This window comes from Triticum dicoccoides, chromosome 1A (genome assembly GCF_002162155.2).
Source record: "Triticum dicoccoides isolate Atlit2015 ecotype Zavitan chromosome 1A, WEW_v2.0, whole genome shotgun sequence".
Classification (NCBI taxonomy): domain Eukaryota; kingdom Viridiplantae; phylum Streptophyta; class Magnoliopsida; order Poales; family Poaceae; genus Triticum; species Triticum dicoccoides.
The window spans coordinates 164,861,808-164,877,554 of record NC_041380.1 but is presented as its reverse complement, the minus strand read 5'-3'; the positions used below and the strand labels follow the sequence as shown (position 1 = coordinate 164,877,554).

The 15,747-nt window shown below is 40.7% G+C and overlaps 1 protein-coding gene across 1 annotated transcript in view; it reads right to left on the bottom strand.

The window, feature by feature from the left end:
* LOC119368696 (coiled-coil domain-containing protein 25-like) overlaps window positions 1–2,043 on the bottom strand; it is a 7,615-nt gene extending 5,572 nt beyond the window's left edge. Inside the window, exon 1 of the mRNA XM_037633880.1 lies at window positions 1,700–2,043. Coding sequence (XP_037489777.1) covers window positions 1,700–1,812 — 113 coding nt within the window. The 5' untranslated portion in view covers window positions 1,813–2,043. The remainder of the gene's footprint in view (window positions 1–1,699) is intronic.
* Window positions 2,044–15,747: the final 13,704 nt, after the last annotated feature.

The window sequence follows — 15,747 nt, the reverse complement described above, 5'->3', positions numbered from 1 at the left end:
TCCTTTCCTCTATCCAATGTGTTGTATGAAAGTAGGATGCTAAGTGTTGGTTTACCATTAGTTAACTTAACCCACCGATCAATGATCGACCGATAAATCAGTTAATCAGCCGATGCACCGATTACTCGCTACTCTGCACCCGACCAAGCAGCTACTAGTTACCCATAACATTAACAACTAGAGATACCCCACATGTTGCTGCCAGAAGTGGTTGCAATATATTGTTTTGATGAGATTTGATTGTCTGAAATTTTAATATAACAATTAAGTTACAAATACATATGATTTAGTGCATTTGATCATTATATAGTTGTAAAAATATTTATACAATATGAGTAGTATTTATCATGCATGTTGAGAGAAATAAAAGCAGTGGGGTTGATGAAGTGGGATGTGTGCATGTTGAGAGAAATAGTAAAAGTAGCATTTCACATGGATGTTAAGAGAAATAAAAGTAGTGGGGTTGATGAGATGGCATGTGTGCATTTTGTGACAAACAGAAGTTGTGGGAATCAACTACTTAAGTATATAGGATGTGCTCAACCTAGATTTCCCAGGACAGACTCGGACGTTGAGTCCATGGAGGTGCCTGTGTTTGGTGGCCTATGTGTATGAGACATGCTGAGGCAGGAAGCTCCTTTTGTTGATGACATAGGGAGTATGTGTCTGCATAAGATTGGCTTGAACCAGTAGGGGCTAACCTCTAACACTGACGGCCCCGTGCACCGAGCCAGGGGAAACACAATGAAATGTGTTTCCCTGGAGCCAGGACCATTTACATCATGCTGGACAGACCCAAGGACATAAGCAGGCATCAAAATTCCAAACAGGGTGTCTCACTGCATCCTGCCAGCCTGCTCACGCAATACATGGGCAACCAAACAACGCTAAAGCACAGTCTGTGTCTTGACCATGTCCACAGCTATAATTGTTGAGGAGGAGCAAAGGTTTAGTTGCACAAGCGGAGGCTTAAAGCAGGACCAGCAGGCTGCGGAGGAGAAATTTGGTGGTGGGGTCTTTAATTTATGGGTGAGGAGATGGGAGGATGGAATAAGAGGTGGTGAGCTCATAAGGGCTTATGCTCAGGGATGGGAGCAAGATGACATGGATTATTTTTGCTCGTATGTTAATATATATTGTTATATCTTGAACCAAATTTAATTGGATCGTGAAACGAACTAACAAACTACCCTTTTATGAAGTGATGAACCGTGAACCCAATTCACAGTGAAAAAGATGGCACTATGATTCTAAGTTCCAACATATTAACCTCACCGTGATTATTGTTCATGGTGACATCAATGAAGAACACCCATTAATCCATTATACGAAACTCACTGGCACAGCATTTCACAGTTAACTAACAATAATTTCTGACAGAAATCAAGCATATCTCCTTTGAAAAAAATCGACTACTGCTCACTCAAGCTATGCATCTGAAAGCAGCATCAAAACAGACGACAATATCCTGATCTGGTATCATCAATGAGGAAACAGCTGCTAACCATAAGCAAACTTTCGTGAACAAACAACCAACTCCCATCTAGAAACCTACTCTGCAAACCAGAGAAATGTCCTTGTCCCGTACTCCATGAATTCTTCATTCTTCCGTCACTACGGCATCGATTCAAGATGCACAAAGAAATAGCACATAATGACAGGAAAAGAAAAGGTCTGGGTAGAATGAAAGGGCGATTACCAGATGTCCTCGGGGAAGCCGTACTTGATGAGGTCCTCGTTCTCATGCTTGTCGAGCCCCATGAAGATGGTGTAGTCACCGGCGTCGGGCCGCGCCTTGAAGTAGAACACCATCCCGAGTCGCTTTCCGGCGGCCCGCCCAAATGGATAGAAGAAGGGAGCGGGACTCCGGGGATCGGGCTGCGGCGAAATTGGGCGACTGGGGGGTCGGGAACTACGGCTCGGGCCTCCGGAGGCGAGGAAGGGTTGGGGGATCCTGGCGAGAGGAATCGGGTGGGGGGATTTCTAGGGTTTCCTGCGCGTGGAAACGAAGCTGAGTAGAAGATTTCGTTTTACTTTTTTGATTGAAAAGGTTATTTATTTTGTTTTATTTGTGCTTTTGACTCCCTGTGGTGTTCGTCTGTTCTTACTTTCGCGTTTATGCACCCGAAGAAAAACGATTTCGACTCGTAGACCCTTCGCAAGTAGGAGTACGAATTACATGTAGGTACTTTAGTTTCCTATATATATATATATATATATATATATATATATATATATATATATATATATATATATATATATTTGACGAAGTATGTGGGTCATCTTAAATGTAACAAATATCGATAGGTTTGGAACCAATCTGTGGTTGGATGGTTAGAGGGACCATGATATTCTCAGCCCATCAGGGTTCAAATCATAATGCTCGCATTTATTCCTGAATTTATTTTAGGATTTTCGGCTATGTGTATTCAATGGGAGGAGACGTTTCCATCAACGACGAGGCGCCTACGGTGTCTTCGTAAATCTCAAGATGATATGACGGTTCCGTCTTTCGGAGGTGCTCATAGGGGTAGAGTGTGCGTGTGTGCGTTCATAGAGGTGAGTGTATGCGCGTGTATATGAGCGCTTGTGTCTGAACTGATGCTCAAAAAAATCGATAGGTTTCTTTGAATATTATTTCATCTCTAGAGCTCATAAGTATCCGGGTGAATGGTAAATAGAGGCAAAACTAGCACAAATGTCCGTGCGTTGCATCGGAAAAAATTTATTAAAGTGTAATTAAATTTGGTGAGAAACAGCTTTCGAACAATGTTCGTTGAGAAGCTACTACACGCTTTAGAGGGAAAAGAGAAGGAGTATCTAAATCTAAATAAGTATATATAATGTGTTCAAAGTGCCCTTAGCCCAATCCATATTTAATCTCTCTATGTGCATGATTTTTCCTTCCATTAAAATCCAGGAGATTTCATCTCTTGTCTTTTCTTGGAATTCAGATTTAACTCCCTCTCACAATGTTCAATTAATGATGACGTGCAATTCTTGCTTTCAATATTGTAATTATGCATCTCATAATTCCCATAGCACCTAATTAGCCCAGTACCGGGGTATTTAGAGTTAATTCCTTCTTGTGCATCATATGCATGCATGTCCTGAATCAAGTTTAATTAGTTCACCACCGGACCGAATGCAGACTTAATTTCTTTGTGTGCAACATGCACACTTATCATGAATCCAGATAAATTTGGCCATAACTGATGCCCAGAAATTTGATTGCAGTCTGCCTCCATGCCTTATCATCTGGTAAATGATTCTCAAACCAGCTTGCTGATTACTCGTACCTAGCAAGTTAATGCCTTATATAAACAGACACGATTCAATGTAAGAAAGCATGATGGGATTATTTAATTCTCTTTAGACAATGAATTTTGCTAAAACTGATTACGTGTGTATGCGTGCTGGCTTGGCTGCCTTCAATCTATCGGTAGGGTTGGGGCTGCTACCGCTAGCTCGTTAGAAAAGAAGGACTGGTTGTCTCCAATCACGACCGGCTAAGCTGTTACTGTTAGCTCGGAAAAGAAAAAGACTGGCCTGCTACCGCTAGATGGGCTTCCTGCCTCGTTGGCTTGAATCGTTTCCAATCGGTTTAAACTGGGCGAGTAAGGAGGCAGGATAATGAACGTAGACGAAATTTGACGTAAATAATGACACACGAATATCAAAGTGGCAGACTAAACCAAACCGAGAATATTACCTTCCTTTAATAGTAGGTATAGATAGATAAAAAAATATGTTTAGAAACAAAAGCGTTCAACTGTTCAACCTACATCCAAAACATTTGAAGAAATAATACTTATTGTGCTTTGAAAAAATGGTCTTTAAGAATTTCTTTTTGAAGTATCAATTTTGTTTATTTTTTCTAGATCACCATGAATGTAACTCGGGATAACTTGGAAGGGGCATGGGAGATGGCGAGGAGGAGGGGGTTGTGGTGGTGGTCGGCAATTGTAAGTGCATCTAGTGCCCCTTAGTAATTTTAGAGTATTGAAGACTTATAGGTTAAGGGACTAATGTGTTTGTGAGTGTACACAGGTCTATAAGTCTATGAGGATTTTGATATTTACAGAGAAAGTCGACCCTTAAAAATGAATGTCTTCAACTGAAGACTTTGGTTTTCTGAAGACTTTGAAAGTGAAGAAATTGGTGTGACCGTGAAGACTTGATATTCATGCGAGGAATATGAAGCGTGAAGACTTTTGTTTTTTAAGTTTCATTTTCTCTTTCTTGAATCATAGGAAACACCGTATTGTTAAAGGGGTCGAGGTAAAACTACGGAAAAGTTCCCAGGTGATGCTTAACTCAAAATCCTACACCTACCAATCCCTTCGAGTGAAGCCATTGGAAATCTCATACAGGTCGGTCAATTTCTTCAGTGATAGAGACGAAGTTCTTCTGGTCTCTGAGGAATTTGTTCTGACTGAGGAGTTAGGAATTCGCCAGTGCGGATTGCCTACAAGTGAGGAACATGATAGCCCTAAGGAATTTGAGAGCTCAAATTTCCGGCGGTTGTTGTGCTATGCGCCAGCTATCCTAAAATATCTACCCACCTAATGGTCATATCATTGAAGGGCATTTATGTCTTATCATGTCGGGCTGCTCCCTAGGCTATAAATAGCCGCCCCCTAGAACCACTAGTTGGTTGGCTGCTCCGCGAGAAACTGACACTTGTCATAGAGAGCATCCCATCCTCCGAGGACTTTGAGTGAAAATCATCAAGTGAGGAAAAACCCAAAACCCCAAACCAAACACTTAAGAACCCAAGTGATTGAGCATCACTGAAGAGATTGTTCCTGTGTGGAACTGACGCTTGTTACCTTTGAGGACTGTGCATCCTCCAGACGGTCAGGCGTCATGGTCTAGAGGATCCAAGAGGAAATTGTGGATCGCCAAGTGACCAAGTCTGTGAAGGTTTGGAAGTCACCTGAAGACTTGCCGCGAGTGATTGGACGAGGTCTGTGTGACCTTAGTTCAAGGAGAATATGGTGAGGACTGTGTGTCCGGGACTGTGTGTCATCAGGTTTGAATACCTAGCCGCTCCAACCAAACGTACAACTGTTACAGCAGTTGGAACTGGTCTACCAAATCATTGTCTTCACCGAGCTAACTGGTTCTCTCTCATCAACCCTTTCATTTCCTCATTCTATGTTGTTGTACCTGATCGTTATTGTTTTGAAAGTGCGTTATATCGACTAGAGGGGGGTGAATAGGCGATTTTTATGATTTTTTCACTGAGGAATTTACAGGTGAGGAAATTCCTTAGCGAAGAACTACTAGCAGCGGAATAAGTACTCATAAGTAAACATAACAGAACACAAGCATAGTCATCATGATGAAATGAAGACAAGCACAGAGTACAAAAAGCGTAAACACAGAATAATATAGGATGAAGACAAACAGACTGAAGAAATTGAACTGAGAAAATTGAGAAAGTCTTCAGTCAAAATCTTCAAACACAGATACGAACAAGCACTCAACACAGTTATGAAGAAATGAAAGAGTTGAGGAAATAGAACCAGTGAGTTTGGTGAAGACAATTGATGTCTACTACACAACCTTCTTCTTATAGACGTTGTTGGGCCTCCAAGTGCAGAGGTTTATAGGACAATAACAAATTTTCCTCAAGTGGATGACCTAAGGTTTATCAATCTGTAGGAGGCGTAGAATGAAGATGGTCTCTCTCAAGCAACCCTGCAACCAAATAACAAAGAGTCTCTTGTGTCCCCAACACACTCAATACAATGGTAAATTGTATAGGTGCACTAGTTCGGCGAAGAAATGGCGATACAAGTGATATATGGATAGTAGATATGGGTATTTGTAATCTGAAAATATAAAAACAGCAAGGTAACTAACGATAAAAGTGAGCGTAAACGGTATTGCAATGCATTGAAACAAGGCCTAGGGTTTATACTTTCACTACTGTAAGTCCTCTCCACAATAATAACATAATTGGATCGTATAACTATCCCTCCACATGCAACAAAGAGTCACTCCAAAGTCACTAATAGCGGAGACCGAACGAAGAGATTATGGTAGGGTACGAAACCACCTCAAAGTTATTCTTTCCAATCAATCCGTTGGGCTATTCCTATAAGTGTCACAAACAGCCCTGGAGTTCGTACTAGAATAACACCTTAAGACACAAATCAATCAAAACCCTAATGTCACCTAGATACTCCAATGTCACCTCAAGTATCTGTGGGTATGATTATACGATATGCATCACACAATCTTAGATTCATCTATTCAACCAACACATAGAATCTCAAAGAGTGCCCCAAAGTTTCTACCGGAGAATCACGATGAAAACGTGTGCCAACCCCTATGCATAGGTTCATGGGCGGAACCCGCAAGTTGATCACCAAAATATACATCAAGTGAATCACGTGATATCCCATTGTCACCACAGATACGCACGGCAAGACATACATCAAGTGTTCTCAAATCTTTAAAGACTCAATCCAATAAGATAACTTCAAAGGGAAAACTCAATCCATTACAAGATAGTAGAGGGGGAGAAACATCATAAGATCCAACTATAATAGCAAAGCTCGCGATACATCAAGATCGTACCACCTCAAGAACACGAGAGAGAGATCAAACACATAGCTACTGGTACATACCCTCAGCCCCGAGGGAGAACTACTCCCTCCTCGTCATGGAAAGCACCGAGATGATGAAGATGGCCATCGGAGAGGGATTCCCACTCCGGCAAGGTGCCAGAACGGCTCTAGATTGGTTTTTGGTGGCTACGGAGGCTTCTGGCAGCGGAACTCCCGATCTATTGTGCTTCCCGATCGTTTTAGGGTATATGGAGATATATAGGCAAAAGAAGTACGTCAGGGAGGCCACGAGAGGCCCACGAGGGTGGAGGGTGCGCCCAGGGGGTGGGCGTGCCCCCTACCTCGTGGCTTCCTTGTTGCTTCTCTTACATGGACTCCAAGTCTCCCGGGTTGCTTTCCTTCCAGAAATAAGTTCCGTGAAGTTTCAGGTCAATTGGACTCCATTTGATTTTCCTTTTCTGCGATACTCTAAAACAAGGTAAAAACAGAAACTGACACTGGGCTCTAGGTTAATAGGTTAGTCCCAAAAATCATATAAAGTAGCATATAAAGGCATATAAAGCATCCGAAGTTGGTAATATAATAGCATGGAACAATCAAAAATTATAGATACGTTGGAGACGTATCAGCATCCCCAAGCTTAATTCCTGCTCGTCCTCGAGTAGGTAAATGGTAAAAACGGAATTTTTGATGTGGAATTCTACCTAACATATTTATCCATGTAATTCTCTTTATTGTGGCAAGAATATTCAAATCCATATATAAGACTCAAGACAAAAGTTTAATATTGACATAGAAATAATAATACTTCAAGCATACTAACTAAGCAATCATGTCTTCTCAAAATAACATGGCCAAAGAAAGTTCATCCCTACAAAATCATATAGTTTGGTCATGCTCCATTTTCGTCACACAAGAATGCTCTCATCATGCACAACCCCGATGACAAGCCAAGCAATTGTTTCATACTTTAGTAATCTCAAACCTATAAACTTTCACACAATATATGAGCGCGAGCCATGGATATAGCACTATGGGTGGAATAGAATATGATGATGGGGTTATGTGGAGAAGACAAAAAGGAGGTCTCACATCAACGAGGCTAATCAATGGGCTATGGAGATGCCCACCAATTGATGTTAATGCAAAGAGTAGGGATTGCCATGCAACGGATGCACTAGAGCTATAAATGTATGAAAGCTCAACAAAAGAAACTAAGTGGGTGTGCATCCAACTTGCTTGCTCATGAAGACCTAGGGCACTTGAGGAGGCCCATTGTTGGAATATACAAGCCAAGTTCTATAATGAAAATTTCCACTAGTATATGGAAGTGACAAAACAAGAGACTCTCTATCATGAAGATCATGGTGCTACTTTGAAGCACAAGTGTGGCAAAGGATAGTAGCATTGTCCCTTCTCTCTTTTTCTCTCATTATATATATAGGACCTTTCTCTTTTTTTATATGGCCTTTCTCCTTTTTTTATTTCCTCACTTGGGACAATGCTCTAGAAAATGATGATCATCACACTTCTATTTATTTACAACTCAATGATTACAACTCGATGCTAGAGCAAAAGATGACTCTATATGAATGCCTTCGGCGGTGTACTGGGATATGCAATGAACCAAGAGTGACATGTATGAAAGAATTATAAACGGTGGCTTTGCCACAAATATTATGTCAACTACATGATCATGCTAAGCAATATGACAATGATGAATGTGTCATGATAAACGGAATGGTGAAAAGTTGCATGGCAATATATCTCAGAATGGCTATGGAAATGCCATAATAGGTAGGTATGGTGGCTGTTTTGAGGAAGATATAAGGAGGTTTATGTGTGAAAGAGCGTATCATATCACGGGGTTTGGATGCACCGGCGAAGTTTGCACCAACTCTCAATGTGAGAAAGGGCAATGCACGGTACCGAAGAGGCTAGCAATGATGGAAGGTAAGAGTGCGTATAATCCATGGACTCAACATTAGTCATAAAGAACTCATATACTTATTGCAAAAATCTACAAGTCATCAAAAACCAAGCACTACGCGCATGCTCCTAGGGGGATAGATTGGTAGGAAAAGACCATCGCTCGTCCCCAACCGCCACTCATAAGGAAGACAATCAAATAACACATCATGTTTCAAATTTGTTACACAACGTTTACCATACGTGCATGCTACGGGACTTGCAAACTTCAACACAAGTATTTCTCAAATTCACAACTACTCAACTAGCACAACTTTAATATCACTATCTCCATATCTCAAAACAATCATCAAGTATCAAACTTCTCTTAGTATTTAATGCACTTATATGAAAGTTTTTACTAATCTTGAATACCTAGCATATTAGGATTATTTAAGCAAATTACCATGCTATTTAAGACTCTCAAAATAATCTAAGTCAAGCATGAGAGTTCATATATTTCTTCAAAATAAAACTACCACCATGCTCTAAAAGATATAAGTGAAGTACTAGAGCAAACAACAAACTACTCCAAAAGATATAAGTGAAGATCAATAAGTAGTTGAATAATTATGCAACTATGTGAAGACTCTCTAACATTTAATAATTTAATATCTTGGTATTTTATTAAAACATCAAGCAAAACACAATGAAATAAAATGACACTCCAAGCAAAACACATATCATGTGGTGAATAAAAATATAGCTCCAAGTAAAGTTACCGATGAACGAAGACAAAAGAGGGGATGCCATCCGGGGCATCCCCAAGCTTAGGCTCTTGGTTGTCCTTGAATATTACCTTGGGGTGCCTTGGGCATCCCCAAGCTTAGGCTCTTGCCACTCCTTGTTCCATAGTCCATCGAATCTTTACCCAAAACTTGAAAACTTCACAACACAAAACTTAACAGAAAACTCGTAAGCTCCGTTAGTATAAGAAAATAAATCACCACCTAGGTACTGTTGTGAACTCATTCTAAATTCATATTGGTGTAATATATACTGTATTCCAACTTCTCTATGGTTCATACCCTCTGATACTACTCATAAATTCATCAAAATAAGCAAACAACACATAGAAAACAGAATCTGTCAAAAAACAGAACAGTCTATAGTAATCTGTATCAAACGTATACTTCTGGAACTCATAAAATTCTGAAATAAATTGGTGGACATGAGTAATTTGTCTATTAATCATCTTCAAAAAGAATTAACTCAATAGAACTCTCCAATAAAAACTGGCAGCAACTCTCGTGAGTGCTAAAGTTTCTGTTTTTTACAGCATGATCACAAAGACTTTCCCCAAGTCTTCCCAAAGGTTCTACTTGGAAAAAAGACTAATTAAACACAAAAAACACAATCATAACAGAGTATAGATAAATTATTTATTACTAAACAGGAACAAAAAGCAAGGAAAAAATAAAGTTGGGTTGCCTCCTAACAAGCGCTATCGTTTAATGCCCCTAGCTAGGCATGATGATTTCAATGATGCTCACATAAAAGATAAGAATTGTAACATAAAGAGGGCATCATGAAGAATATGACTAGCACATTTAAGCCTAACCCATTTTCTATGCATAGGGATTTTGTGAGCAAACAACTTGTGGGAACAAGAATCAACTTGCATAGGAAGGTAAAACAAGCATAACTTCAAAACTTTAAGCACATAGAGAGGAAACTTGATATTATTGCAATTCCTACAAGCATATGTTCCTCCCTCATAATAATTTTCAGTAGCATCATGAATGAATTCAACAATATAACTATCACATAAAGCATTCTTTTCATGATCTACAAGCATAGAATTTTTATTACTCTCCACATAAGCAAACTTCTTCTCATGAATAGTAGTGGGAGCAAACTCAACAAAATAACTATCATGTGAGGCATAATCCAATTGAAAACTAAAATCATGATGACAAGTTTAATGGATATCATTATTCTTTATAGCATACAAGTCATCACAATAATCATCATAGATAGCAACTTTGTTCTCATAATCAATTGGAACCTCTTCTAGAATAGTGGATTCATCACAAAATAAAGTCATGACCTCTCCAAATCCACTTTCATCAATATAATCATCATAAATAGGAGGCATGCTTTCATCATAATAAATTTGTTCATTAAAACTTGGGGACAAAAAATATCATCTTCATCAAACATAGCTTCCCCAAGCTTGTGCTTTGCATATCATTAGCATCATGGATATTCAAAGAATTAATACTAACAACATTGCAATCATGCTCATCATTCAAAGATTTAGTGCCAAACATTTTAATGCATTCTTATTCTAACACTTTGGCACAATTTTCCTTTCCATCATACTCACGAAAGATATTAAAAAGATGAAGCGTATGAGGCAAACTCAATTCCATATTTTTTTGTATTTTTCTTTTATAAACTAAACTAGTGCTAAAACAAGAAAATAAAAGACTCGATTGCAAGATCTAAAGATATACCTTCAAGCGCTAACCTCCCCGGCAACGGCGCCAGAAAAGAGCTTGATGTCTACTACACAACCTTTTTCTTGTAGACATTGTTGTGCCTCCAAGTGCAGAGGTTTGTAGGACAGTAGAAATTTTCCCTCAAGTGGATGACCTAAGGTTTATCAATCCATAGGAGGCGTAGGATGAAGATGGTCTCTCTCAAGCAACCCTGCAACCAAATAACAAAGAGTCTCTTGTGTCCCCAACACACCCAATACAATGGTAAATTGTATAGGTGCACTAGTTCGGCGAAGAGATGTTGATACAAGTGGTATATGGATAGTAGATATGGGTATTTGTAATATGAAAATATAAAAACAGCAAGGTAACTAATGATAAAAGTGAGCGTAAACGGTATTGCAATGCGTTGAAACAAGGCCTAGGGTTCATACTTTCACCAGTGCAAGTCCTCTCAACAATAATAACATAATTGGATCATATAACTATCCCTCAACATGCAACAAAGAGTCACTCCAAAGTCACTAATAGTGAAGAACGAACGAAGAGATTATGGTAGGGTACGGAACCACCTCAAAGTTATTCTCTCCAATCAATCCGTTGGGCTATTCCTATAAGTGTCACAAACAGCCCTAGAGTCCATACTAGAATAACACCTTAAGACACAAATCAACCAAAACCCTAATGTCACCTAGATACTCCAATGTCACCTCAAGTATCTGTGGGTATGATTATACGATATGCATCACACAATCTCAGATTCATCTATTCAACCAACACATAGAACCTCAAAGAGTGCCCCAAAGTTTCTACCGGAGAATCACGACGAAAACGTGTGCCAACCCCTATGCATAGGTTCATGGGCGGAACCCGCAAGTTGATCACCAAAACATACATCAAGTGAATCACGTGATATCCCATTGTCACCACAGATACGCATGGCAAGACATACATCAAGTGTTCTCAAATCTTTAAAGACTCAATCCGATAAGATAACTTTAAAGGGAAAACTCAATCCATTACAAGAGAGTAGAGGGGGAGAAACATCATAAGATCCAACTATAATAGCAAAGCTCGCGATACATCAAGATCGTACCACCTCAAGAACACGAGAGAGAGAGAGATCAAACACATAGCTACTGGTACATACCCTCAGCCCCGAGGGAGAACTACTCCCTCCTCGTCATGGAGAGCACCGGGATGATGAAGATGGCCACCGGAGAGGGATTCCCCCTCCGGCAGGGTGCCAGAACGGCTCTAGATTGGTTTTCGATGGCTACGGAGGCTTCTGGCGGCGGAACTCCCGATCTATTGTGCTCCCCTATCGTTTTAGGGTATATGGAGATATATAGGCGGAAGAAGTACATCAGGGGGGGCACGAGGGGCCCATGAGGGTGGAGGGCGCGCCCAGGGGGGTGGGCACGCCCCCCTGCCTCGTGGCTTCCTCGTTGCTTCTCTTACGTGGACTCCAAGTCTCCCGGGTTGCTTTACTTACAAAAATAAGTTCCGTGAAGTTTCAGGTCAATTGGACTCTATTTGATTTTCTTTTTCTGTGATACTCTAAAACAAGGTAAAAACAGAAACTGACATTGGGCTCTAGGTTAATAGGTTAGTCCCAAAACTCATATAAAGTAGCATATAAAGGCATATAAAACATCCAAAGTTGATAATATAATAGCATGGAACAATCAAAAATTATAGATACGTTGGAGACGTATCAACAATGATTTGGTAGACCAGTTCTAACTGCTGTCTCAGTTGTACATCTGGTTGGAGCGGCTAGGTATTTAAACCTGAGGACACACAGTCCTCACCGTATTCTCCTTGAGCTAAGGTCACACAGACCTCGTCAATCACTCGTGGTAAGTCTTTAGGTGACTTCTGAACCTTCACAAACTTGGTCACTCGGCGATTCACAATTCCTCTTGGATGCTCTAGACCATGACGCCTAACCGTCTGGAAGAAGCACAGTCTTCAAAGGTAACAAGCATCGGATCCACGCAGGATCAATCTCTTCAGTGATGCTCAATCACTTTGGGTTTGTAGGTGTTTGGGTTTGGGTTTTGGTTTTCCTCACTTGATGATTTTCGCTCAAAGTCCTCGGAGGATGGGATGCTCTCAAATGACAAGTGTCAGTTTCTCTCGGAGCAGCCAAACAGCTAGTGGTTGTAGGGGGCAGCTATTTATAGCCTAGGGAGCAGCCCAACATGATAAGACATAAATGCCCTTCAATGATATGACCGTTAGGTGGGTAGATATTTTGGGACAGCTGGCGCATAGCATAGCAACGGTCGGAAATTTGAGTATCAAATTCCTCAAGGCTATCATGTTCCTCACTATGTAGGCAATCCGCACTGACGAATTCCTAACTCCTCAGTCAGAACAAATTCCTCAGAGATCAGAAGAACTTCTTCTCTGTCACTGAAGAATATGACTGAGTTGTATGAGATTTCCAATGGCTTCACTCGAAGGGATTGGTAGGTGTAGGATTTTGAGTTGAGCATCACATGGAAATTTTTCCTTAGTATTTCCTCGACCCCCTTTAATAGTACGGTGTTTCCTTATGACTCAAGAAAGAGAAAATGAAACTATGAAAACAAAAGTCTTCATGCTTCATGTTCCTCGAATGAATGCCAAGTCTTCAAAGGTCACACCAATTTCTTCACTTTCAAAGTCTTCAGAAAGTCTTCAGAAATACAAAGTCTTCAGTCGAAGAACTTCATTTTTAGGGGTCGACTTTCTTTGTAAATATCAAACTCCTCATAGTCTTATAGACCTGTGTACACTCATAAACACATTAGTCCCTTAACCTATAAGTCTTCAATACACCAAAATCACTAAGGGGCACTAGATGCACTTACAATCTCCCCCTTTTTGATGATTGATGACAATATAGGTTAAGTTTTCAACGGGGATAAACATATGAAGTGTAAATACTGATATTGAGGAATTTGATTTGCAAGATATAGAAGAACTCCCCCTGAAGATGTGCATAGTGAGGAATTTGCTTTTGAAGCATTGCACACTTTGAAGAATAGTATCATGGATATCTCCCCCTATATCTTGTAATTCATACACGCATTTGACATATCATAATGAAGAATTTGAAATGCATGATGAAATATGGTGACTGATGTAATTCAGCATGCGTGCATTAACATATATGAGGAATAAGCATGCAGAAAAACGCATCAAGAGTATTAGAGCACCATCAGGTTTAAGTTTACAACTCGATCCAATAAAGTTTCAGAAGAACGAGAGTTGCAACTTTATAAAAAAACACCCATATAGATAGACCCGCTTGAAGACTAACTCAAAATTCTCCCCCTTTGTCATCGAATAACCAAAAGGATCGAAAATGAGGACTAACGCCCCTGAAGAATATCAAGTTGATGAAGGAGCGCCAGTGTTGTTGGGGTCGTTTGTCGTGGAAGGGCCTGCCGTAGTATCGTCCAAGTCTTCATACTCATCGGTATCGCGTGATGAAGAATATGAACTGGACACCAAAGAAGGAACCTTGACCTTCTTGAATTTCTTCGGTGGAGGTGCAGACCAGTCAAAATCGTCCTTGAGACCCATTTTCTTAAGATCTTCTTCACCGTACAGATGTGATAGAATAGCCCAGGTGCGACCGAAGACTTCATGGAGGTAGTAATGGTTTTTCTTCACTGCATTGTGTGTAGCAGTCATGTTGTGAAGAAATGAACCAAACTGACGCTTAACCCATTTATGGTTTCGATCCTCCTTCTGGTGAAGACTAAGCAGAAGCTCACGGTCAGTCATCACACGAGGAGTAGTGGCTTGAGGAGTAGACTTGGGTGCATTGGCAGCAGAGTCATGTGTGGCAGAGTCATCATTAGTGGAATAAGATGCAGCTTTACGAAACTAACCATCCAATGGACGAATGCCTTCATCAATGACAACATGAGCCTTGCCCTTTTCATCAGTTGAAGTAAAAGCCCGCTTGAGGACTTCAATCGGGGGCAAATAGCTAAGGTGATTCAGAAAATCAACCTTGTAGTTGAGTGAAGACCTTGTCCTGAGGAATCTCATAATCCAAGGTGCATAAGGTTTCAGCTCAAACGGAGAAAGTGCAACATTTGCTAGAGTCCTCATGAAGAAATCGTGATAGTTGATAGGAATGCTATGAATGATGTTGAATAGCAGATTCTTCATGATCCCAACTATTTCCTCATCAGATGAGTCGTGGCCTTTGATGGGACTCATTGTCCTCATCAGAATGCGATAGGCGGTTCTGGGCACATAGAGTAAATCCTTCACGAGGAATTTGGTCCTTGGGGCTTGACCGGGCTTCAAAGGCTTCATTAATACTTGCATGTAATGATCTGTGAGTTCTGGTTCATGATACAGACATCGAGCTCCTTCACTGGGTGGATTGCTGGGCAGAGCGTGAAGCAATTCAGAGGCCGGTGCTTTATAGTGAGTATTTGTCGGGACCCCGATCCTAAGTCACACCGATCTAGCATGTAACACATCATATCACTTTGCGGCCTCACGCACGGTATTCCCACGGGTGCCACCTTACCTGGCCCGGGGACCGTTTGCGCCTTTTGGCTCACGTATATGATAGCCTCGCTAGCATCCATATGACAAAGAACCCGGGCCGACATGGCTAGTCGTGAACCCAAAGCGGTGCTAACCTATGAGGACAGGCATACATGAATCACATCGAGCATGTCGGTCAACAGCATATGAATCCGGGCTGTAGCACTGGGCTAACAGGACTCCGGAAG